Here is a 26,628-nt window from a genome sequence, read left to right as displayed (position 1 = left end):
TTTGCTCCTTATCTATAAGGGGGGCCATGGCTGTGGTGCGGGTTAGGACAGAGCTGTCCCCAGCCTGGGGCTCTGTCCCTGCTGCCCTGCTCAGGTGGCTGCGCCTTTCTGTGACAGACACGTCTGCTAAGGTAGAGAGCAGCCAGCTGGGCTCCTTCCACCCCCAGAAAGTTGCATTTTCCTCATTTTCAGGCGAGTCAGGAAATCTTCCCTCAGCCCATGCTCATCTTCTCCAGCCCTTTATTTACCTGCACTCCTTTTGGTGTCTGTCCTAGGACAAGCAGGGAATACCGTGGTGGCTGGGACTGAGCTACAAAGGAATCTTCCAGTACGACTACCACGATAAAGTGAAGCCCCGGAAGGTAAGGGCGGCCTCCTCTGTGGGCTTAGCGGCTCTCCTTCTGAGAAAGGAGCAGACAGGGAGTTAGGGCGCTAACCCCGGCAGCCCCAGGCTCTCCAGCGCCCTGCTAATTTAAGTGTATACAAATTACTCCACGTCATCCTGGCTGAGCTCCCTGGGTAAGCATCTTTCTCCCTGTCTCTAAGGAAGCCTAAGCTGTTGTAGGGATTGAAGGTAAGGTGCCTGGTTCAGCTCCCCCCAGGCAATGGACAGAGGGCTTCGGGGGACTTTTGTGTTCGTTCCTCACGGGCTGTGTTCCAGGGGGAGGAGGGAATGCCTGTCTTGAATTCTGAGGCCCATCTGGATTCTCCAAAAGGCTTTGGGGTTTAGACCAAAAAGAGGTGAAAATGAAGGCGAGTGAGAGGAGGGCCTGGAACGCTGGCAGCTGCCTCCTGGGTCGGTGGAAGCGGTCGGACAGGAAGGCCGTTTGCCAGAGACGGGGCTGCAGAGTCACTGGAGACGCAAACACGATGCTGGAAGGGGCACCATGCTCCACTTTTCTGTTTGCATTTATATACATTTCCTAGACCACAGTAAATTGAAAACTTGTGATGGAAAAGTATCTCTGAGGCAAGTGCTGTCATTCAGAATCTGTGGCCGAGAACGACGGAGCGGTAGTATGCAGTTTAAATCTGAAACACGTATTAGAAATCTGTCAAAACCATTCTTTCTGCAGGAGAGGGAGAGCAGTGTGGGTCCGTGGTGCCCTTCCAGCTTGCTTTCCAAGCTTCCTCATCCACAAATAGGATTGAAACTCCCAGTGGATCTGCACTTACTGCACCCCACCCAGTAAACATCTGTCCTTGGCCAACTTCTTTATTAAACTGATAGGGAAAAGTGGCCCTGTGGTGGGGAGGATTTTCACTCAATTGATGTGTAAGTAACCTAAGTTCTAAGTAAGATCCTGAGCAGAGGAGGAGGAATTATTGCCTGAAACCATCTGGCAGGAGCCCGACTCTTTGGGGTAGCAGAGTGTCATGTTGCTCTGTGGCTATCTGCAGAGCATCCCTATTTCCATGTATGTGTACAAGAAGTGAGTTGGGCTTTAGCTTCCCATTTTTCCTCCTCATTTTTCTCCCTCTTCCTTATTTTGTCTATTTCCCTGTGCTTTCTCCCAGGCGGCCTTTCTAGTTTTCTGTGCTTTTTCTTCTCAATTCTCTCCTCACTTCCTCTTTCTTTTTATATTAGCTCCTCTCTTTCCAACTGGCCTGACTGATTTTTCTGCTTGCAAAATCCAGGAACACTCCCAGAGCTTTTAATAAAGTCCTGGCTGCGATACCTTCAGCCGTGTCTTACCCACAGTGGTAGGAGACAAGAGCAAAGTGGGTAACTGAGATCCACAACAAAGTTCATTAAAATCCCGCAGCTGCAATCTTCTCCCTCTCTAAACTTTCTGAAGGACACACTAACAAGTATTTAGATTTGTTCCATCCAATATGTTGCCATGTTTAAGCATTCTTTATTTGTCTCATGCGGTAGTAATGAGAACTGAATGTGTAACGAGGTAGCACTTGATACATGTCAAACCGAAGGCAGGACAGAAGCCAGGCTCCATGAATTATAACTGTAACTGTAAGACTGTGAAACAGCCTTTGCGTTAAGAAAAAGGGAAGAGCCGAAGTGTGAAGAATCAGCCATCGAATAATAGAATTAACGACAACTTGTGGAACTTTTCCGGGTCAATAAATTTTAAAATGTTAAAAGGTCAGTATATATTTCAGGGCATTGGCTCTTCCTGAAACTGAGTTGTTACTTGAAATAACAAGTTTCTGTGGCCTTTGAGGAAGAAACTGAGTAGTTGAAGGATAACTGAGCTATCAGTCATCCTTTATTCATTTGTTCACTGGAAAATGGTTGTTGCATATCTATTATGTGCAAGTCCTGAGATAAACAAGATGCCAGTCAGGTCCTCTAGGCCTGCCTGTGTGTCCAGGACAGAAGCCGTGCGATGGTTTAGATAGTGCCTATATAAGTTCATTTTCTGTTGCTGGAAACGCAATACTATGGAGTGGGAACTTTATAAAGAAAAGTGGTTCATTTTAGCTCAGAGTTCTGCAGGTCTAAGGACAAGGGGCCACATCTGGCTGCGTCCCTAGGAGATGTAGAGCATCACATTGCAAGAAAGAGCCCCACGCACACCGTGTTTGTGTGTGTGTGTGTGTCTGTGTCTCTGTGTGTGACGGAGGCTCCACCCTGAGACCCTTATCTAATCCCAGTCACCTCCCTAAGCCCATCTCTAGACACTACAGTCAGATTAGGTCTGTGCTCTGAATACCTCACAGTGGTGATCAAATCTCAGCCCTGGAATTGTTAGGGACACATGCAAACCACATCCAAACCCCAGCAAAGGCAGAGTGCCAGGAGAAGCCTGTGAGGTGAATTGAAGACAAGAGTCACACTAAGCGCAAGGAGAGAAGAGCTTTCGGATGGACGGGGCAGGAGAAAGCCCACCGTGGTGCCACAAAGCACCGGCAGGACAGCACAGTATGCAGGACGGAGGGCAGCACGCAGGGCTGGAACACGGGCTGAGGGGAGAACGTGACAGGAGGCTGAGGGGCCAGGGCCAGCTCCGGAGGCCTCAACCGCTCTGCTGAGGTAACCTCATCCTCCAGGCAGTCGAGCCATGGAATGCAGTATTTAAACCAGGGAAGCATCAGACCAGACTTTCACTGGTACAGGAAAACCTCCTTCCAGCAGCTGCATGGAGGCTGGATAGCAGGAATACAGGACAGGACCTGGAAAGCTGCACAGTGTCACAAATAGTATAGACCAGGACACCTGGAGCTGTGCGTTGGCTCTCAGCAGTAGGGACAGAGAAGAGAAAGTGGGAAGATGTGGAGAAGGCAGATGTTATTGGTCAGCTCTGTGCAGGAAGCGCGTGGCAGTAAGAGAAGAGAGCGGCCACTGGCACTGCCGCCTAAGCGATGGGCCAGGTGTGGAATCTGAAGACAGGAAACCTGGGGGTGGCGGTGAATGTGCTGTGGGACACACAGTCTGGGGCTTAATGGGGCATCCAGGAAACTGGCGAGTGGGCAGCAGCTCCTCATTCAGAGCTCAAGAGTATCAAGAATTTGCAAAGCATAACTGAAGTAGAAACTGAGCAGAGAGAGGTAAAGGAGGGCCAGTGGGCCCTGCCCTGAAAAGTCACCAGTAGCTGTGAGCCAAGGACTTCAGCTCCTTGTCACGAGAATCACTGCAGAGAGGCAGGTCCTGAAGGTTGTATGATGTCGGGGTCCTCTTGGGAAACAAATGTACAATCTGCATGGAAAGTTAAGCCCCGCTCTGCTAAGACGTCAGAGGCCATGCAGCCCCTGCACTGGAGAGCAGGGTGTGTGTTTCTTCTCACACCCAACATCACATCGAGAAAGACCAGGATCTGCCCTGTGTAGGACACACAGGGCCTCCTCAGAGCATCGGGCTCCATGGCCTAGCTGTGGGGCTCTGACCCCAGGAGGGGCCCGCACATGGAGATGAAGGCTGACGCACGCTCCCGAGGTGCCAGGAGCCCGTCTTCAGCCCCAAGGCCCGCGGGGCTTAACTGCTGTGATCTGTCAGAAATCCGCAGCTACTCTGGAGTGGCTGGATGCCTGTCTACCCCCACCCTGACCCTGCAGCTGAGCTCGTGGAAAGCCTTGTGGGGATGCTGCTGTGCAGCTGCTGGCCAGGATCACCACTCACGGCCATCTGCGCCTCCTTCCCACACTCTAGTCAGCAGGCCTGACCGCAGTGTCCCTGCCCACCAGCTGGGCAGGCCACCAGCACCAAATGCCCTCCAGGTGGCGCTGCTCCTTCCTGCACTGGGGCCAGGCACAGCTCTGCACCAGGAGCTTCTAAGGCTGCTCAGGGGAGGAGTGGTGTCCAGTTCTGAGCACCTGGAGGCATCTGTAGCAACAGCTGCATCTCCAGCCGGGGCAGCTGTTGCCACCCAACGGCAGCCCACAGCCCTCCCTGACTGACACTCTGACCCAGTTATGGCGCCTCCACAGTGAGAGCCAACGTGCGGGCAGAGGCAGTGTCAGGGCTGAGCCTCCTCCCTCCCTTTGAAGGGCCTCAAGGCGTCCTCTGGCATGCACAGCAATCTGTTAGCACAGCCCGAGGAGCCGCAGCCACTGTGAGAATCCACTCAGCTGTTCCCACGTGGCCAAGGAAAGCAACCCCCCCCAAAAAAAGACCCCTGGGGAGGGAGGCTGGTGCTGCCCAGAAACGGCCAGGGCTGTAGCTCGGTCCCTTCTCTGGTTGGGATGCAGTTTGCCATTCTAGTTCCAGAGCCCTCCCAGGGTGGCTCAGTCCGCACTCTGCAGCCTGGCGGCTTTGGGAGCGTGAAGTACAACCTGCAGCACCTCACAGGTGGAGTAGCAGGAAGCAAGCCTCGCACTCCCTCTCTCTGCTGCCTGGACCCCTAAGGCTCCTGGTCTACCCAAAGCGCATCCCTCAGGCAAGCTGCTGCCAGCTGTGCTTAAGGAGCTAACAAACAAATCAAAAAACGCCAACCCCTCTGCCCTCAGAGCCGAAGTTATGTCAGGAATAACTAGACGTGGAAGACATTTTGCAGGCTGGCTTTTGACTTTTGAGTGTGTTCAGAAGAGTTCAGAACTATTGAACTTCTGAAGACCAACTTCTGTTGTATTTTGGAATGACACATGCAGAAGAATCACCCGGAAGAGTGCTTAGAATACAGCACACAGTGCTAACGACAACATTGAATACGTGTACTTTCTCCAGAACTATGTTCCTTGCTTATGGATATAATTTATTTTATGTAGGCCAGGTGGAACTCAAATAGTCTCTGAGGATGCGATGCAAAAAAGCGTTTTAAACCAGGTCTTCTTGAATTCACGGCGTAGGCTGGCCTGGCCTGAGTGTGTGACTCCTCTGCCTCAGAATCCTGAGGGTCGGGAATACAGGCTTGTTTCACCGCCCCTGGCTTGCTGTAGCAATTGTTTTCCCATTTCATTTTTATGTTTGTAGTGCTGTGGATTGAGCCCAGGAACTTTCTGCTGCTAGGCAAGCATCCTACCGCTGAGCTATATCCCCAGCCTTCTCCTCATTGTATTTTTGAAGACTGTTTTATTAGTGCATGTTTGCAGTGCATGATGTTTGTATTCCACGTGTGGAGTTGGTGCGTGCACAGAGCACATCTTCATTCCTTTTTTCATCTTTTCCCTCCTTACCTCCCCCAGCCTCTTGAACCCCTTCCTATTTGAGAAAGATCTCTCCCTACTTCCTGTTATCTACCTTTTACATTGCTCTTCATGTATAGTGTATGTTTCTCTTGTAAGATAAACCGTGTGATATTTAAACTTGTGTGTTTGATTTATTTCACTTTACATTGTTGTTTCAAGGTGCATCCATTTTCTTACAGATGACTCAAGTTTGTCCTTCTTTGTGGCAGAGTAGTACTCCATTGTGTGTAAATACCACATTTTTCTCTATCCATTCACTGGTGATGGGCACATTCTGAGATTTAGCTGTTAGGAGTTGTGGTGCTATAAACCTGGGTGTGTATTGATAACTTTAAAAAGATGTCTCTAACTCTTTCAGGAAGTTACCTAGAAGAGGAATAACTAAGTCAAATGGAATTTCTAGTCTTAGTCCTTTGAGGAATCTCCATACTGATTTGCAAAGTGGTTAGAGTAGTTTACACTCCCACCAAACTATAACAAGTGCTCTGAGGTGGTTTCTTTTTTCAAAACCGCCTCACCAGCACTTGTTATAGTTTAATTTCAGGATGGTGGCCAATCTATCTGGAGTAAGATGGAGTCTCAGTGTTGTTTTAATTTGCATTTCTCTAATGGACAGCGATATTGAGCAATTCTTGTATTTATTGGCCTTTTGTACTTTTACAAAGTGTCTATTCATGTCACTTGCCCATTTTTTTTGATTGGGTGTTTTATTTTGGTGGATCTAATCTTTTGAGTTCTTTATATATTCTAGATATCTGTCTTCTGACTGAGGAAGAGCTGGCAAAATTTTTTCCATTATTATTTTGTCTTTTCACTTTGTTGGTTATTTCTTTTGGTGTTCAGAAGCATTTTAATTTGATATGATCCCATTTGTTGATTCTTGATGTTATTCCTTGTACAATTAGGGTTCTGTTCAGAACATCCCTGCCTATACCTTAGATTTAATGTAAGAGTTTCACCTATTTCATCTTTCAGCTGGTTAAATGTTTCTGTTTTAACATTTAGATCTTTGACCCATTTTGAATTTAGTTTAGTACATGGTGAGAGTTTCAAGTGTAGATTCAATCTTCTGCATGTGTATAGCCAGTTTTCCCAAAACCATTGATTAAAGAGGCTATCTTTCCTTCAAAAGACATTTTGGCCCCTTTGTCAAAATCAAATAGTTGAATGTGCTTGGAGTTGTTTCTGCTTCCTCCATTCTGTTCCACTGATCCTCCTGTCTTTTTTTGTGCCAGTACCATGCTGTTTTTGTCACTGTCACTTTGCCATATAACTTCAAGTCCAAGATTGTGATGCCTCCCAGTTTGCTCTTGTTACTGAGAATTGCTTTTACTATCTGAGTGTCTGTTTCCATATAATTTTACAATTTTTTTTTCCAATTCTGTGCAGAATGCTTTTGGTATTTTGATTTTGATCTATGTATCAATTTTGGAAGTATGGCCACTTTGACTATATTGATTCTGCCTACCCAGGAACAGGGTATATCTTTCCATTTTCTAATGTCCTTTTTGATTTCCTTTTTCAGAGTGCCGTAGTTTTCATTGTATAGGTCTTTCACTTCCTTAGTTAGGTTAGTTCCTAAATGCTTAATTTTCCTTGGTGCCATTGATTTCTTTCTCAGGAGGTTCATTATTAGTGTACAGGAATGCTACTGATTTTTGTGAGTTGATTTTTTATCCTGCTACATTATTGAATTTTGTTATTAATTCTAAGAATCTTTTAGTAGGGTCTTCTATGTATAGTATCATGTCATCTGCAAACATTAATAAGTTGACTTCATCTTTTTGTACGCACATCCCTTTTATTTCTTATTCTTGCCTAATTGCTCTTGCTTGTATTTCAAGTACTGTGTTGAACAGGAGTGGTGATAGTGGACATCCTTGTCTTGATCCTGATTTTGGAAGAAAGCTTTTAGTTTTTTTCTCATTTAGTATGATGTTGGCAGTAGGTTTGTCATAAAAGGCTTTTATCAATTAATATCAGCTTCTTATATACCTATTTTCTTCAATGTTTTTATTATGAAAGAATGGTGATTTTGTCAAACCCTTTCTCTGCATCTATTGAGATGATCATGTAATTTTGTCCTTACTTTTCTTTATATGATATATTATTGGGAGCAATGCAACATAATTCTAGGGAAAAATCATTTTGAGTAGGCCTAGTTCTCCTGCCTGCAGGCCAGCTATGACATTCCAGACATAATTGCATTTGGGTCACAACTGAGACCTCAGTGATCCCCAGATGCTGTAATGCTCCAGGACAAGACCACACCTGTGGGAGATGCCAGGGAGGAACCAAATCTTCATCTGCATAGTTCCTCATTGTTCTTAGATTTCCACTGCTCCCCAGTCTTTTGTTACACCTTGTTTATCCCAATGTGAAGTACTGAACTCTGCATTTTCACTTGTTACGTCTGTTTCTCCATGCACTGAATGAAAAGTGCTGCAAGCTAGGGGGCTTTTGTCTTTGCTGCCCAGAGCAGCACTGATCAGACCCAAAGCTCAGCTTCTTCTCAGTCTCATTTGTCTACCTTTCCTGTAATTCGCCGTGGGCTGCCATGGCTCACAGGAGACTAGGACTTACTGTAGAGGTTCTGGTAACGTCCCCTTCCCCTGTTCCCTACAATATATTACATTTATTGATTTGCATATGTTGAACCATCCCTGGGATGAAGCCTACTTGCCCATGATGTATAGTATAATCTATCATTTTGGGGTCCAGCCAGTCATGATTTTATTCACCTAGCTTTAGGGTGCCCTCCCTACACCAGAGGCCCCTCTGTCCATTCACCCCAGACTGTGACAACCATCCAAGCCAAGGTGTGTTCTTGCTCCTGTTACTAGATGGGGAATGCGATCAGCCCTCTGGTCTCTGTTAGATATAGGCTGTGGGGTGGGGTTCAAATGGACTCTTTGACTTAATGTCAGCAGTCATGGGGTCTGGTTGCTCCCTTCTCTCCCCAGGCATTGTCCTTGTCCTGGATCAGGTTGGTTAGTTAGTTCTCACCTCTGCTGCCCTATGCCAAGGGGAAGCAAAACACAGAGCTCACTTGGAGTTGGTAGACGTTCATGCCCTTGCATCGGGGAACACATCACATGTCTGACACAGGCCTGCTTGCTCTGGTGGCAAAGGGGATGGGCATCTACATCTGGCATGGACCTGGTTGTTCATGTTGGGCTATAGACATGTTTATAAGCTGTCAAGTAAAACTCACTAACTGTCAGGAAATCCTTCCATCGCCACCATTCACCCAGTGATGTTTTCCCTGTCGCATTCTGCCTGCCTGCCTGCCACTGAATGCTTGCCACACTCACATGCCATGTGACACTTGGAAACATCCCTTTTGATGACTGTAGCTCTCTTCTTTCCCATGAACATTGCTGATAGTCTTTCTGCACAGCACATGATGGTATCAGAGGACAGGTGGTGGCCATGTCTACATGTCTGTTTTGGTTTAGCAACAGGAAGAGACGCCTGAGGAGGAACAGTGGCAAAATAAATCAGTCTTGCAGCTCACGAGGGGTTTTGCACTGAGCTACATCCACAACCCATTTTATTTTATATTTTGAGACAGGGTCTCACCAAGTCCCTAAATGCCCTGGCTGAGCTCAAACTTGTGACCCTTCTACCTCACTTCCTTAGAGTGCTGGGTTATAGACGTGTGCTGTCACACTCGGCTTATTTTACTCTATTTTTGTTTTAGTTACTGAATTATACTTTGTGTGAGTGATTGTATGTGTGTAGAAGTAAGTGCTGCGTAGATGAGAAGCTGTCGGTATTTTGCAGGTCTGAGTCCTGCTTCCTTCAGGGACTAATGAAATACAGTGGTGCCTCAGTTCATGAACTTAATTCTTTCCATGATTCTGTTTGCAAACCGAATTGGATGAGAACTGAATCAAATTTCCCCATAAGGTCAATGTTGAACCTAACCATTGAATCAATTTGGTTCTGATCCAATTTGATTTGTAGACTCATGGAAAGAATTAAGTTTGTGAACTGAGGTACCACTATAGTGTCCAACTGGCACTTGGGCACTTGAGGTAAATCTTGAGCTACCTCTCAGTTTACAACTACAGCGAAGTATAGAGTCCTGTTTGCCATCACAAACAGAAAAATGACCAGTACCTGCACCCTTGGGTATTGATATAGGGGGGAAGAGATATAATTCTCAAACCTGCTAGGTATCCGAAACGCGAATTCACGTTCTCTAAATTCTAAGAATGAAGTCTAGGAACAACAGAGGTTAAGAGCAGGAAGATGTATTGAGAGAAAGAAAGCTTCTGCCTAAGAGAGACAGAAGGGGGAAGGGAAAGTGGGTTGCCCGCCCACCCCACTTTTCAAAGATGTTTTATACAGCACAGCCATTGGTGAGGCGGGTACAAAGTGGGACAGAACTATAAGACCCAGTGGAAATTTACAAGGTGGGCATGAGGTGGGACAAAATCATGACCAACCGATAAGATTACAAGTACAGTCACCCAGGTAACACTGATTAAATGGAGATCAAATGGGAAAACAAGTCACATATAAGGAATTTCCCATTTAGAATATCAATCACTGCTATCTCTATCTCGAGGGGAAGCAGTGCCTCTTCTTTTTTATAGTGCTAACCAGTGAATGTGCCTCAATTGTTCTCCGTGTTGGCTCCTCGGCTGTGTTGGCTCCTGGAGGGCTGGCACCTTGAGAGTGGCCCTGTCTGCCTACAAGATATCTAATTAACTCACCTATATCTACACTACCGTGACTTTCACAAAGATGTGCTGATACAAGCAGCCTATTTCCTCTTTCTTTCCTGAAAACATCTGAATAAAGAGTAAATGATATGTGTTGAAGAGGGCATCTTTATGAACTCTCGCAGAGTTAGGCCTCATGGGGCAGAGATAAGTAAGTCTGTTTCAGTGGGGCTCCCTTTAGAGAGGAGGTCCCCTCAAGTCCTTAGGTCAGAGCCTGAGGAAGGGGGACAGCTCAGCAAGCGCTTCCTGTTAGTGCCACTCGCAGAGGGGTCTCCCCTGCACTGAGCACTCAGCTCCCTGACAGAACCAGCGCCCTCTTCTCTGCCTGACCTCTGCCTTCTGCACTCTTCAAACCTGTGGACAGACCAGCCCTCCTACCCTCTTGCAGGCTGTTTCTGAGGCCGGAAGCATCAGTGCAGTGTGAAGCTAGAAGGAGCGTGTGAATGAGCGCCTACAGTTCACCCCACTCCCCAGCCCAATGAATGAACACACTCCACCGGGAAGAAATAGCAGCATTGGTCCTTGTCTGTGTTCAGCAGACAGCGTTTACTTATTTATTTGATGTGCAATTAGGGGCTTTTATGTACCCTTAGATGCACAATCAGCAGCCTTATGGGGTCCCTGCTGAGGCACTGGGGGAAGGAACCAGAGTAATCAGCTGCCTCTGTTTCTGGGCAGCCAGTGTGGCTTCCTGTGATTCCTAGCAGTATTTCAGAAGCAGGGGCTTTGGCTCTGGGAATTGATGCATTGCTGTCACCTCCCAGATGAGTAAAGATTTTTAAACTGTATAAGATGATGAGACAGGAAGGAAAAATAATATTTATAGGAAACATTCCATTAGCTATGAGCTGACTCCCAGTGGCATGGCCCTGCTAAATTATTCAGCGTGATAAGAACTCTGCTCACTGCTGCCTGAGTGTTCAGCTTTTTGGATAAGCTTGACTCACAGGCCGGTTGCTGAGCCCTCGGGCTCGGCTGGGACTAGTCAGCTGGCCGTCTCCTCATTCCATTGTCTGCGTTCCCCTTGGAAACCACACCCTGTGCACTTGGGGAGAAGAACTCCACTCGGTGTGTTAGCATTCTTCCAAGTTGCAGCATGGCTCGCTCACAGTGGAGGATCAGAGGCCGCCTCCGTTGCTGCTTTGCCCCTCAGATCCCAGTTCGGCCTGCGTGGCCCGGAGAGGGTCCAGTGTCCTGGGTGAGAGGCCCTGGCCAGAGGACTCCAAGGGGCGGCCTGAGGCTGAGGAGTAGGCCTGCCAAGTGACGTGGGGAGGAGTGGGGCCAGTCACCAGCATCTGCTGTATTAAGATAGCTCTCCCATAAAGAAAGGAAGGGGCCAGTCGGGGTCTGAGGAGACAGACCTCGTTCTGAGGTGAAGAAGCATTCTGTGACGGACACACAGTGTTGGTGCGTTCTTATGAGGTGTGATGTGGTGCTTTGATCTGTACATGCACGGAGTGCTGAGGAGCTCTGCTTAGGGAGCCGCGGCCCTAGACACGGCCCTCCTCCAGCCACCAGTATCAGACGTGGCAGCGCTGTCTCTGCTGGCAGGAAAGCCCTCGGCTCTCCTTCCACAGAAGAAGTGTAGTCAGCTCAAGGCACCGAGCTAATGTTAGAACTTCAGTACGGGGTGGCAGGTGAAGTCCTCGGCAGTGTAGTGCACCCGTGTGAGGGCTGCAGGGAAAACAGGCTTCCCGAGGTCTCGGGTTTGGCGGGGCTTGGGTTTGCCTCCCGTGGTGGCACGCAGAGGCCAGATCTGGGTGGGGAGCCAGAAGCTGGCATGTCTGTGGGCCCTGCTCCCTGGGCAACTCCAGCTGGGCCAGCACCAGCCTTCTGAGCCATTCTCTTCTCCCAGTGTTCGAAAGCGGCCTCTTGTCCTGCCTGCCACATGAGGTGCACCCCTCAGAGCCATCGGTCTCCGGCTGGGGCCAAGCCCATCCCAGCACCAAGCAGTCATTAGATCCAGGTGCCCCACAGAGGGGGCCTTGACCACGGGAAGGTGGCTCTGTAAAGCCGGAGGAACCCTGGGAGAGGAAATACATGCTTGGCTCTGGAGGGAGAGACTCGATCCAACGGTGTCTCTGACAGCAGTGGTCCTCCAAGTGTGGTCCTAGGGCAGCACGAGTCCCTGGCTCAGGAGGTGTTGGAAATGCAATCTTGGGGTCCTCGCCTGACACTGAGACTGAGAGACTGGACAGGCACCTTCCCAGGCCCTCCAGGAGACCGGACCTGGTGTGACGCTTGAGGACTCTGCTCTATGCCCAGGCCCTGGACAGGGGCTTCCTGTGTGGTTCCAATTTGGTTTGTTCGAAAGACATTTAGTCTGTTAGAATCAGATTCCTCCTACAGCAGTTACACCTTCAAAAAGGTGTTCTGTAAATCTCCACCTAGGAACTGGAGGGCTGTTGGCTCTCTCCCGGTGCATTCAGGACAGTCCTGACCACACCCAACTGCTGTTTAACCTCTCTGCCTCTCTTGTGCATCTGTTAGATGAAAACTGTAAGACAGGGTGGGTACAGCCTCATTCCTCGTCTTGAATAAGTTTATTTCTCACAGAGTTTCTGGTTCCCCAAGATAAAAGCACTGTTGCTCTTGACATAGAAAATGTTGCTGTTCCCTTTCATACTGAACAAGAGAGGCGGGCTCACCTCGAAGGGCAAACAAGCTCTTTGTCAAAAAGATTAGCTTTGTCTTGGCCCCTGGATCCAGGAACCAGGGTCCCTCAGTTCCAACAGGTTTCTGAGCCCAGGCTAAGCACCCGCTTGCGTCCCGGTCATGTTCGTGCTAAAGCTCATGCTGGCGTCGCACTGTCCCCTCTGAGGAAGGTGATCCGCCTGAGCAGGAGAAAGCAGCATTGCCCCGTCCACAGGGGTGATTCGTAGACGGTATTGTGAGGTGGTTTCTATGCAAGGGACAGGAATGCAGCTGTCCCTAGAGAGAGGGGGCCCAGGCCCTGCCCAGAGCAGCGTGTTGGAAGGCACCTAGTGGAGGAGGACATGTGGGCTCTGAAGATCCTCCGGGATCGTGTTCCGGCCTGGATGCTCCCGGGGAGCTTTGCCCCTGCCCCACTCAGCTCCCCATCACTGTGTGCACCGGCCAGGTGTCTGGGGTGGTAGTCGAGATGGTTTTAGCTCCACTCCTACAAGACGAGTCACCTCCCTGACAAGGCGGTTGGTCTAAATGGATCAGGGGTCCTGAGGTGGATCGAACCTTGAAACTAGAAGGGGCAAGAGGAGCGACACAGGACAAGCTCATTTTTGTGCCAGAGGGGAATAATAAATAAAAACAAGAAATGCAGCATTTTTCCAGAAAAAAAGCAGTCAAAAAGGAAAATGTCAGTTTCTGAGTAGGTCAGCTGTGTCTGTCTTGACTGCTCAGACTGTTCTCTCATTGAGCCAAAGCCCAAGCTAGATTTAAGTAGACCCAGAGTTGTTTTTCTCCCTCAGTGTGCATCTGTTCTGGCCCATGGTCCCCCAGAACTTATCGGACTCCCACACAGCTGCTTGGTGTCCCAGCTCGTCTGTCCTCCCTGACCTGAGCAGCACACGCACCAGCAGTGCTGAGAAAGGCCACAGAAGAGCCTGTTGGTAGTGTGGCCAGTAGGGATCACACATGAGCTGGGCATCCAGAATGTGCAGGCAGACACCCACAGCTCCCTCGAGACCAGCTGGCTTCTAACATCTCTGCAGTGGCAGATTCCCACTGCTTGAGGAGCCCCGTGGACCTTGGGTGCAAGGAAATCAGAAGCAAGGGCTACCACTGGATCCAGACCACTGAAGAGCATCCAGTAGCCTCACGCTCTCCAGAGGAACCACAAACTAGCAGTGACCCATGAACAGATTCGGTTTTTCTGGCTTGAACACCAAAGCCTTTGCAATGTAGAACGAGAACCTTGACCACGTGGGACTCAAAGGCAAACCCCTTTATCTCAGTCTTCCTCGACATGTGTTCTTCCCTTGTCCCTCAGCACAACCACAGGCAATCATAGCTTTTCTGATGACTCTTGTATAATACAAAGGCACACAATCACTTTAAATAGCAAAATAAGCTTTTATTAAGAAATTAGAATGTCCAGTGTTTTGTAGCAGTGTTAGGCAGCCTTCTAGCACTATAACAAAATACTTGAGATAATCAGCTTACAAGAGGAAGGTTCATTTGGGCTCACAGTTGTGGAGTTCCAGTCCATGGCTGGTTGGCCCTGTTGCTTTGGTGTGGTGAGGCAGCGCCTCATGCCAGGAACAAAACTGCTCGCCTCGTTATCAAGAACCCAAAGAGATGGAAAGGAAGGGGCTGGGTGACAAAGTTCCCTTGAAGGACACGTCTCCAGTGACCTAAGACCTTCCCACTGTGCCCTCCGGTTAGAAGTTCCGTGACCTCCCAATACAGCCAGCCTAGGGACCAAGTGTGGGCCTCTGGGGACACTTAAGATGCAAACTAGCTGGGCATGGTGGCACACACCAGTAATCTCAGCACACTGGGAGGCAGAGGCTAGAGGGTCGCAAGTTCAAGTCCAGCCTGGGCAATTTAATGACGTTAATTAATCAGGCCTTTCTCAAAATGAAAAATAAGAGTGAGCCTGGGAATGCAGCTCATCACGAAAGCCCTCGATTCCTTCTCCAGTGCTGCAAAGAAATAAAAAGACCCAAACCACTCTCCCGACCGGCTCCATCTGTCCAGTCCTCCTGGTCTCCGGGCATCTGCGGCCTGTCTCGGTGACCTCACTGGACCCGCCTCCCTAGGTGTGAGGAGGTCAGTGGGCAGCTTCTGCCTGCCCTGTGGGCGGTGGAGGGCTCTCCGCACGTCTCTCTGAAGGACTTTTCCAGAAATGCTGTCTGGCTTTTCACTTTCTAAATACCTGCGCACCAACTGTGGGTGAGAGGTTTCGGGTCATTAACCATGAGTTTTTCATTGTAATAAAACTCACATTGCAGAAAATACACCGCCTTTTTCCGTGTGCAGCTCAGTAGTGTTCCATGTGTTCGCGGTGTCGTGCAGCAATCTGCAGAGCTCTTTGCATGGCACCAGGCTGGCACTGTCCCGGGAACAGCACTCCCGCCCCTGGCCGCCGCCATCCCACTTCCTGCTAGTTTGACCACTCTAGAAAAGTGCTGCAAGTGGAATCAAAGTAGTCACTTTTTGGTGACAAGTCAGGTTTTAGTATCCACAGCAGGACCCTTGAGAATGAAAAGGGAGTGATTATCATGCTGGGAGGTCAGACAGCCAGGGCTGTTGCAGACAGACAAAGCTGCACATTGATCTTACGCCAGCCAGCGACCTTGCCCACCAGGCTGGCTGCTGCTTTTCGCCTCGGCACTGGAGGGCTTGCTCCCAACTCTGCAGCCGCCTTGTTCACCCTTGGGTCTCAGCTGTGACTTTCATCTTCTCTCCGTGGCTCTGTTGGCACAGAGCAAAGTAACCCACAGACAGCATAATCCATGACAGATCTGTTTGGGACCAGTGACGGGAGATTCCAGAGCGCCCTGGCTGGTAAAACAGTCGACCACCCACCCTCCTAGTTCCTTTTCTCTGGCATTTTCAGCCAGTGTTCCTGGTGGCTGTGTGGGGTTTTGCAGGCTTCTCGGCCAGCCCTGCACCCATTCTGGAAGGTGCCCGCTAGCATCTACCCATCCCAGGGGTCCGGGCCAGGCGTGTGCTTCGCCCCCCGGTGACGGGTGTTTCTGTCTTGGCCTTTCCAGGGTAGACAGAGCACAGAAAGGCTCTGGAGGCCCGCCTCCAGGTCCTCACACTTGACTGCCCCGAGCCCTAGCCCTGCCTCTAGGAAGTATCCGAAGTCATGGCAGAGTGAATTTCCTGTGTGTGCCTGCATGTATTTTAAGTACATAATTGAGTTTACATTTGGAGTTAAAAACCCCTTAAAAACTGGTCACTGGCCAGGTTTCTCAATCACACGGCAGCAGGGCAGAGGCCACGCCCCTGGCTGTCCTGGTGCTGAGGGGCTGGCGGGGGAAGTGAGTGGCCGTGGGCAGAGGACCCCCAGCAGGTGGGAGAGGGCCCGGGGAGCCACGTGACAAGGGTGGCTGAGCTTCCTGTGGAAAGGGGTTCCATGGGAAGTAGTTCTCTCAGGAGCACTGGCTTCCTTTAGCTAAGTAGCTGAGAGGAGTTGCAGCCAAAGACCAGCCCCAGCCCACAGTTAACGCAGACCAGGACTAAGAGCACAGAGGCCACCGAGCACCCCGTGCCCCCTCTGTCCCCAACCCTTAAAGCCCAGGAATGCCCATTGCTTTCCCCCTCTCCAGATCTGCCTATTGTGGACACTGTTTGTCAGTGGAGTCATACAATACGTGGCCTTTTGTGTCCAATTTCCTTCAGTTAGAATGGTGTTTTCAGGGCCCAGGACCATCTATTTTGCAGCATGGGTCAGGAGTCTGTTCCTTTTTGGGGATTTTGAGTGTTTGTTTGTTGTTTTTTAGGGTTCTGGGGATTGGACCCAGAGGCCTCTACCATTAAACTCTGCTCCCAGCCATTTTTTCCTCTCCATTTTGAGACAGGGTCACACTAGGTAGTCCAGGCTGCCCTTGAGCTTGAGGTCCTCTTGCCACCCCCTCTTGAGTAGCAGGGATCACAGGCCCACAAATCTGGAAGTCTGTTCCTTTTCATCCCAGAATAATATTGCACTGTCCCTTGGTAGTTGCTTCAGCATTTTCTGCACCGGCATAGTGTACGTGTGCTTGCTCACACACTCACACTGTCGGTGTCTTTCCAGCATTGGCTCGGATGTCACTGTCAGGGGCCCCTCCCTGATGCCTCCCAGGCTTAGCCCGATCCTCCTGGCCTGTATTACTGCACCGTGTGGTCCTCTTCTTCAGCCCTGTTCACCTCGCCCTTGGGAGAACAGAATGGACAGGGTGGTCCTTCGCTCCTGCACCCCAGCGCCCAGCATGGGGCCTGACTCGTGGTAGATTCTCAGTAGATGTTGAGCGGATAAAAGTGACGGAGCAGACTGTCACTTGCTTGTGTGCGTGCGCACATGTGTGGTGTCCTCGGGGATTGACGTGTAAAGAGCCTGACGCAGAGAATGAAGAGTTTTCGAGACCTCCCTCTGTTTGTAAAGGAAAAGAAGCAAGGAGCGAGGGCCTGTAGCTTTTCACAGCTTAGATTTGTTAATGAAAAGCATAAAAATTGCTCTCATCTGGGTTCCACTTTGATTTTATTTTTTACCCACTGGACCCAAAGGAAGCTAAGAGCAAAGAGTAATTAGATGTCAAGAGCATGTTGCTTGGAGTCTGGGGCCCGCTGAACACAGTGGCTAATCTGGACTCCTTTCTTTTCTTTCCTGTAATGGGGAAGTGTTAGGTTGAGAGACCTGGCTTATTGAATCCAGTAATGGCTTTGTCTTAGCTCTTAGCTGCCACTGAGCCACACAGTACCCAGGAGCTGAGGGCAGTGTTTGAGGAGCATGATTCAAAGGGGAAAGCCACGCTGACTTGACCATCCTGAAAACCATTAAAGTTGCTCAACATGAATGCCAGCAGGGCCGGAACGGGCTGTACCCAACTGCCTACCACCCCGAGGCGTACAGCCTCCCAGTGCTTCTTGGACAAAGCCCAGAGCGAAAGAGCTCTGAGCATTCGCTCCTGGTGGGGACCCAGGAGCCAGCGGGAGACCCTGACCACCTGGGTCATAAGGGCCTGGTTTGCCGTGGACAGAGCTGAGGGCAGGCAGCGCCAAGGGGATCGGGCTGTGGGGCCAGTCCTCCCTCCTTGGGGTGGCCCTGATGCCACCACTCCGCTGCTGCGTCCCTTACAGCTTAGAAACGCATGTTTACCAAAACGTGGTGGTTCAGCCACAGGAGGGTCCTCATATCACGATAGGAGCCCGGATCTGAGCAAAGGGTGAGGGTCAGGAGCCCAGTCCCTTTCTGGACAAGACCTTGAGGAAGTGACTTGGCCTCGGATTTGGGTTGCCATGGTACCTGCATCACAACATCCTCCATTCACCTCTTAGTGGTGAGTGAGGGCAGAGACTTGGGCGGGCCTTGGTGGAGCAGCCTGCAGGAGCCAGCCCAGCCCCACCTTGGCTCAGTGTGCGCCTGCCAGGCCTCCCAGGGAGGGTGCATTCTCACAGCGCCAGGTTTGAACCTGCAGACTGCTGTTACTAAGCTATTCCTGAGTGGCCCACTCTTCCCTCCTCCCTCCCTTCCTTTGGTCCACACAGATGCCTGTGTTCCTGCACAGCTGGCTGCCTGCCCCGGCCATCCGCCAGAGTCAAGGGCCCTTCCCAAGGCCACGGGATGTTTCTGTGAGGCCACGTTTCTGGGCACAGCTAGCAGGCATGATGCCTCTCCCCAGAATAGAAAAGGCAGTTTTGCCCCTTACAGCCTGTTCTCCAGAGTAGTGAAATCCTGCTTTAAAAAACATTCTTAAAATAGTCCCAGCACTCTGGAAGGCTGAGGCAGGAGGATCAAAAGTTCAAGGCCAGCCTGGGCAACTTAGTGAGATCCTGTCTCAAAATAAAAAATAAAAAAGGCCTGGGGTGAAACTCAGGGTGAAGGCCTTGGATTCAATCCCCAGTGACACACACACACACACACACACACACACACACACACACTCCCCAAACTACCAAACAAAAACACTTTACAGCTACCTGAAAATATATGAAAAGGCCCATCATAGTTTTCAGTTTTCCCCTCACATGTACCAAACACTGCTCCCATGCATTGATTCCCTTTTGAAAAAGCCGTTGAGCTGAGCTGCAAAGGATGGACTGGGGCACAAGGCTCCTTGCTGGAAGGCCAGGCCAGCCCCCTGCGTCCTTCTGCCGTCCAGGCGCTGCCCCATCCCTCCCGGGGGCATGGTCCACGAGGGGGGAGATTACCCCAGCAGGCGGAGGGGAGAGCACAACGTCCCTGGCTTCCTCCCAAGAGTGTGCACTGGCCAAAGCTTCAGGGTGAGGCTTTTCCTCCCAACAGCAGATGTCCAAACCCGAGAATAATAGAGAGAGGCTCTCCTGCGGAAATAAGAGGAATCGAGTCCAGTGGCGAGGGTGAAGCAGCCTGTCTTCACGCTGTGAAGGACTCTTGCCAGCCTCTTTCTCTCTCCCATTATAACGACTCTGAAGCCAGAGGGAGTGGAAGTCCATTAGGGGTCGGGGCCTGCTGTCACGGAACGAACCCAGTCAGTTTGGAGCCCGTGTCATCCGTCCTTCATCCTTCGGTGCAGGAGGCGACAGCTGGCAAGAGGAGCTTCTCGGTCCCTCGGTCAGGCTTCGGAGATGAGCACCCACCACGGGTCTGAGCATCTCCGAGAGCCGGTGCCCAGCCTCTCCTGCCATTCGGGGAATGCAGCACATTTTGGAGGCCAGCTCGGTCCCGGGACAGCCCATCTGCTGTGGTTCATACTGAGTCGCAGGGGAGCAGAACCCCTGGTCAAGGTGGATGCTGGGTTTCCTCCTTTTTTTTTTTTTTTTTTGGTGCCAGGGATCAAACTCGGGACCTTGCGCTTGGGGCAGAACCACTGAGCTAAATCCCCAGCCCAAGGTGGATTCTGGTAAAAACAAAAAGAGGAGCTGGCTGGTGAGGACTGGGAAGGAATAAGCCCAAACAGACTACGGCGGCTCCGCACACTTGGTCAGGCTTGTGCTTAACAGAAAATCCAACCAAACAGAAAGCATTTTTTAAATGCCCATGGCACCATGGTAATCGTCTTTGAAAGAATGTCGCACACCCTGTACATTGAGATGATAGCCGCTCAAGGTACTCAGGACTTTTTCACATTAAGAAGAATCCTGGCCGCGTAAGCAGTGCGGGAACACAGACAGTAATAACTAGTATTAACTGGGCATTAACTGTGTGCCAGCAACCATTTTCAGCCTTTTGTATATACAGATTCATTAATGCAGCAACACTACGAGAAAAGCAGTGTTGTTAGTAGTAGTATTTCAAAGATGAAAAAAATGTGGCATGCCATCAACAGATGAATGGATAAAGAATGTGCTGTTCACACACAATGGAGTACTACTCTGCCATAACGGAGGAGTCATTTGTAGGAAACGGATGCACCTTGAGGCCATAATGTTAAGTGAAATAGATCAGACACACAAGCTTAAATGTCTCATGGTTTCTCTTATGTGAGAAGCCCTAAGTGTAAATAAAGAGCAAAATAAAAGGTAGGTAACAGGAAGTGGAGAAACAGATCTTTCTCAGAAGGAGAGGGGACCAGGAGCTGCAGAGGGAAGGAGAGGATGGAACAAGAATGAAAAAGGATTAAGATATGCTACGTGCATGTAGCAACTCCACACAAGGAATGCAAACATTACACACTGCAAATGTGCACTAATAAAAAATTGTTAATAAATTATCCATAGCAAAAAAAGGAAAAAATTTAAAAAGCAATTAAATTGTCACAGACACACAGCCAGTAAGTGGCAGACTGCACGACTCTGAAAACCACACTGTTAATTGGTAGTATTCTGTTTTTTTCTGTACGTAAGAAGAGTTGAAAATGAGCTGCTTTATTTTGACCTCCAGCGAGGCGCAGTGTGACTCTGTTCATGCCGGGATCTGACTTTGGGAGAAGGTAGAGACACCCTCGCACCCGTGTCTTGGAATGAGAGGCCAGGGTGCAGAAAGGCCAGGCCTTGACCCTCAGGCCAGGGTTCTGAAAATGAACCAAAGCAATCAAGAATGAGTGACGATTGATCTTGAGTATTGATCATCTGAGGTGAAGGCAGAGGCCCACCTGAAGAGACGGCACAGCGCCCCTGCAGAGTCTGAGGCCTGAACAGAAGACGTGTTTTAAAATGCTAAGCGCACACAGCGGGCCACCCGCAGCCCCGTCCTGGAGCTCATCAGTACAGCCTGCGCACAGGCTGCTTCTCTGCTGGGCTGTGAGCGCCTTACAGGCACAGGTGTCCTGTAGACACAAGGGCCTGGCTCTAGAACCTTGTGCACATAGCACACTCTGAGGATGCTCAAGTCCTGACAGGAAGTGGTGCAGTGTGCGCCTGTGAGCTATGTGTCAAGACCTACTCGCTACCGAGTAAGTAGCTGTTACACTGTGTTCTTTGGGAAACATGACAGGAAAAGGCTGAATGTGCTCAGGCAGGTGTGGCTCTCTGGGGTACTCTCCATCGCTGCTTGGCTGAGCCAGCTGATCAGACTCCAGATGCAGAAGGCCGACTCAGGAGCGTGCAGTAAGCACCCTGTCCTTCCTCTCGCCTGGGAGCATGGGCCAGGACAAAGCCGGCGCCTGCTACACCAATAGCTGGAAAGAGAGCGGGGATTAGATGTTGCCTAACACCCTGGGATTTGGCTTCCCTTTTCTTTATGAGTGACCTAAAATATGTCGAATGCCTTGGAACTGATAGAAAACTGATGAGTGGTCTCGCCTGCTTCTGCAGTCTGCATCTGTGTCCCCTAGAACCGGCTGTGCTACCACAGCAGAACCTTAATGGGGTGCACGTGACAAGACCCCTGTGAGCACAGGCTGGAGTCCTCTGGGGCACTTCACATTTGAGACTCCGGCCATTCTGGGTTCAGCCACTTCCTCCTTTTGCCTGCAGATGGGTAGCAACTCCTTTTTATTTGTTGAGTGTGTAAATAACCTAGAGATTCAGTCTGCTCCTAGAAAATGCAAAGAGCAGAAGTGAAATAAGGAAGTGGATTTTCACTGTGCATGTTCATTCTGAGCTTGGAGGTTTTTCTCGTCCGTGAGTCTGATTCTTACCGAGGACTGCTTGCTGGTGTTTGGAAAGCACTCAGCATCACTTAAGACTGCCAGAGCCTGAGCCCTTGAAGAAGCTGGAGCTTGCCACTCCTTTGTTTTCATTCATTGCGGAGCTCTGTGGTGTGTTAAGAGGCTAGGGCAAGAAGTCACAAGCTGTGGGTCCTGACAGTAGTTACCCAGCCTCTGGGCTGCTTTGTCTGTGAAAGGAGGAGGTGGACCAGATGGCTGCTGGGAATCCCAGTAATGGCCCCTCTGGATGAAGCAGGAAGTTGCTAATAGGGAGGTCATTAAGAGGCTTGGTGACTCAGCCTTGGGGACTAGGGGAAGACAAACTCCCTGAGGTCCTGGTCAGGAATCAGAGCTGCCAGACCAAGCTTCCTCTCAGCCTTTATTTCCGAATCATCTTATGAGCTCGCCCACCACTCCACTCGCCTCTGCACTCACTAAGCCCTGGCTGGAGAGGAAGTGCAGCGGAGCCAGGGCCCCCCTGTGCCCCAGCTCCAGCCACGCACAGGACGCGGAGTCCAGTGGACAGGGGAGTGGGAGCCAGCGGCGGGCCTGCTCATAAAGGATTATAGTGGGCATTCAGAGGCAGCGTTCCTTAGCCGCTCACCTTTGCTCTCTGTGGATAAATGCTCCTCATCTTCTATTTTATATATGGGGTGCTGAGGGCCGGAATGGGAGAATGGAGGACAAGGGACCACAGTGGGAATCATCACATTGCTGTTTAGAAATGAAGACCCTGAACCCGTATCTGGGACCAGCTAGGGTCCCAGCCATGGTGACAGACTCCGTCTGAGGGAAACCACGCCCTGATAGTCCCCTCTAAGTTTTTTCTCCTGTGCAAGCTCACATCACACTGCTTTGTTGATGTGGCTGCATTGCTTAGTTTTTGTCTCTTTCCTTGAAATACTTGGGGTGGAACCTCGGGTCCCGCACATGCTGGGCAAGTGCCTACCACCGGGATGCGTCTCCTGCCCTTCTGATTTTGAGTCAAGTTCTCGCCAGGTTGCCCAAACTGAGCTCAAACTTATAATCTCCTTCCTCAGCCTCCAGAGTAGCTGGGATTACAGGCGTGCACCACTCTCCCCGATCGGGCTGTTCTTAACCATGATTATTTTTGTTTCTCAGTCCTTGCCCAAAAGCTACTGAGTACTGAGGTGATGGCTCTGTAGAAAACTCGAGCTAGATCTCCAAGAAAAGAAAGCAGCTCTTCCTGTCACTTAGTCTCAAAAGAAAGCAGAGCCATTGTGGAGGGCTAAAAAGATTTGGTTTTCCACTTCTACCTACAGTCACATGGGTGCTCATTTGTGAAATCGTTCACTTGTAAAGTGAGCCACCCGTTAGTGAGGAAGAGCTGCTCCCGCTAATTGGCGGACTGGAGGGGAGAGCAGCATAGTTAGAGGTTGGAGTAATGGACCAGGTGCCCTTGACTTCTATTTCTGGTTCTTTCACTAACTTGCTGTGTGGCCCTGGGCGGTTTCACCTCAGTTCTCTGGGCCTCGCTTTCCCCAGGAAATTTTTCCACTTATTCTTTGTGGAAGATCCGGGATGATCAAAGAAGCAGTGTTTGCAGAGCTTCTTAAAGATGCCTGGATGGTGGTTTAATAGATATTAATTGATAAATCCTTTGATTATTGATAGAGCTATATAGTTGAGCTTTTAATTAGCTCCTTGGGCCTAATATGCCCACAGGAATTACACAGTCCTAAGGCAACTGGCCAGGTCCGGCGATGATCATTAGGAGTGTGTGATGCCACTGCATATGGAGTCGCAGAGCACCGAGATGTCTTTCCACAGTGGCAGGGATTTGGTGGCTGCCCTGATAGCCAGGTCCGGGGAACCCGCCGTGCAGGTGCACGCAGGAGAAGCCCAGCTCTCCCTAGTGAGGGGAAGAAGGCAAGACAGAGACCCTTGTTTGTTGTATGCTTATTGTTTCTGTTCTGCCAGCTTCGAGCAGCGTTCAGGGGCCTAAGCTGTGAGGTGCAGGGGTGGAAATTGCCAGCCCCCTGAAGGCAGAGCAGGGCCCTTACAGCGGGCACCGTGGCCCTGCCCACCCGCACAGCTGCTCCTGCCGCTCTGCCCTCATTGCCTTCGCAGTCCTGCCCCTGGGTGCCCAGCCCTGCCCTCCCGGTCAGTGTGAGGACAGGATCACCTGCCAGTGTCCCCGTGTGTGCCTGTCCTTCTGTCTGTGCAGCAACCCAGTCCGGAAAACCACCCACTCGTTCACCTGGCTCCCACTTTCCCTTCTCAGTGTTTCAGATGAAAATAAAAAACATCAAAATCTGTGCTCAGAGCAGACTTGGAGGGGAATCCACTGTTCTGCACCCCAGTACAAATGTCTGCAGGGACAGGACACCATCCTGGGGCCTTGCCTGGGAGTCAGGGCTCCAGCGTTGACCGCAGACAGCAGCAGCCAGAGGCAGGAGCCCCCGCCGCCCCCCGCCCAGGGCAGCCCAGATGGCTTTGTTTGGACCCTTGGCAGACGTGGCTCTCTGCAGCAGCAGGGACCACTCAGAGCGGTGTGTGTTTCATTTCACAAGGAGGGAAGGAGCAGGAGTTGCCAGGGAACCAGCCCTCTGCCTTGTGCTAAGTGGGTCTTTGTCAGGTGGAGCAAGGGCTTCAAGTCACAGACACTAGAGGCTTTTCCTCACAACACGCTCACCCCAGCTGTGGTGCCCTTTCCTCCTTTGGGGGGGCTGCCCGGCAGACACAGTGGGCCCTTTCCCCAGGCCGCCGAGCCCAGCCAGCACCAAGCCAGGACTCTGCCCTGGGCATGGCAATGTGGGGCCCTTGATGAAACCGGCTCGGGAATTTGAAGACAGCGCAGCAGCAGAGCATTGGACCACAGGCCCAAGAAGCCAGGCCTGACCACGCCCCACCTGGGCTGGTCAAGGCGGGGAAGAAAGAGCAGGGAAGGGAGATCTTTTTAATGACTCATGTTTCCAGCACACAAATAATTTTCTTCTTCTAAACCCCAAGTTAGGAAATTTGAAAATTATTCTGGTTGCCTACAGTTACTCTTTTATTGGCCGGGATTTGGGACCAGAACAATGAAGAATCCCAGGAAGAGCTGAGTTTGTTGAGTGCTTGCTTTGGGCCAGTGCTATGTGAGGGATCTGTTACTGCCACGCTCTACCTTGAGGGCCCCAATTGCCCTTTTACAGATGGGGAAACTGAGGCCAAAGGGAATGCTGCATGTGCCTTGCCTAAGGTCCAGCAACTTGAATGTCTGGGAGCCTGGCTTCAGACAGGCCTTGGTGCCTGGCCGGGTTGCTGTGTGTCCTGCCCGCAGGTTAGACGAGTCATGGAAGCGGTCAGATCTGGTGTTTTGTGGCTGTGAAGTTCAGGTGAAATCCATAAATACCTGGCCCTCAGGGAGTAGAAGACCTTCGGGTGTTTTCACAGGGAGATTGGAAGTAGCAGAGCTTCCCCTCCATGGCCGCCTGAGATGCAGAGTTGTGCATCTAAGTAATAAAGGTCCTTCGGGGAGGAGGCAGCAGTGGCCAGGACACAAGGCGTATGTACCGGTGCTCGGCTTTAGCTCACTCGCTGTCCTTGAGCTTGAAAAAGAAGCCTGTTTCCCCGAGCTTCAGAGTGAAATGCACTCGCACTCGGAGCCCAGGACAAGAAAGAAGTAGCTGTAACAAGAGACAGTAGGCGCCCTCCTTCCTGTTACTTATGCAGACAAAATGGCTTTGAAATTCCAGTGAGGAGGCTGGGAAGATAAAAGAATGCAGCCCTTCTAGAAACCGGTCTCTATTCCAGCCCCGTTTCACTTGGGCAACAAACCTATCGGCCAAGCGTTCACAAGGGGCACCCTGGGCCTGGGGACGGGTGGACGGCACAGGACTGACCCTCAGGTCTAGGGCGGAGGGCACACAGGCAGGTCGGGGCAGGCGAAGAACGAGCCTCCAAAAAGCATTCTGCAACCCAGCGGGCAGAGAAAGGGGATCCTGGGAAAAATCCGCCATTCCCAGGGCAAGAATAAGATTCCTCCTCTGCCTTCTTCAGCAGAATGAGCCCCGTCCATAGACTCGGGGCCGGGCACACTATCTATCGGTGTAAACGCAATCACATGGGCGCAAAACTGTCCTGCGGCTCTTCCAGGGGGCTAAGTAACTTTCGCTTTCATGCAGCAAGAGGAGCCCCATCCGTACAGCAGGGGGGGCGCCCTGATTGCTTCCCAGCTGAGGGGTTCGCTGGTCCTCCTGGTGCCGCCGGGGACGCTGGCTTCTCTTTGCGCCGGGCTCGCACTGGGATCCAGAGCTGCCTGCCCGCTCGCTCGCTCGCTCGTCCGGCAGCCTCCGCCCGCCCTCAGCTGCAGAGGGCTGGCACATTAGCGACAGGAAGTGGAGTCCCGCTGGGAGGCTGGGAATCCGACCGCCTTCCCAGTGCAGCCTGGCCGGGAGGAAGCGGCCGCCGCTCCCTCTGCGCACCCCGCTTGGCGCTGCCCCTCCCCGCCCGGAGGGAAAAGTCTGCGGTGCTGGGAACTGTCCGGGAAGAACTTGGTCTGCTCCGTTAAGAAGCCTCCTGCAGGAGAATCCACACCCACGGAGCCTGGTGTTGAACCGAGGGCTGCTGTGGTGAGTGTGTATGTTTCCACATGAGGCAAGGAGGCGCAA

General features: G+C 50.8%; 1 protein-coding gene across 16 annotated transcripts in view; it reads left to right on the top strand.

Moving 5' to 3' along the window:
• Frmd4a (FERM domain containing 4A) overlaps positions 1 to 26,628 on the top strand; it is a 521,224-nt gene that overhangs the window by 448,665 nt on the left and 45,931 nt on the right. For 15 of the 16 annotated variants that reach the window (XM_013078471.3, XM_087206807.1, XM_087206806.1 and 12 more), the window contains one exon: positions 276 to 362. In XM_013078471.3, coding sequence (XP_012933925.2) covers positions 276 to 362 — 87 coding nt within the window. Of the gene's footprint in view, positions 1 to 275; positions 363 to 10,299; positions 26,590 to 26,628 lie in introns of those variants that run through there. The other variant, XM_087206810.1, reaches the window with a different exon arrangement.

The sequence above is a fragment of the Heterocephalus glaber genome, unplaced genomic scaffold (assembly GCF_053883595.1).
Source record: "Heterocephalus glaber isolate CG9 unplaced genomic scaffold, H.glaber_assembly_v1.0 deba00000738, whole genome shotgun sequence".
Taxonomy (NCBI): domain Eukaryota; kingdom Metazoa; phylum Chordata; class Mammalia; order Rodentia; family Bathyergidae; genus Heterocephalus; species Heterocephalus glaber.
Note: the sequence above shows the minus strand (reverse complement) of the source record. Positions and strands in the feature narration are given on the sequence as shown.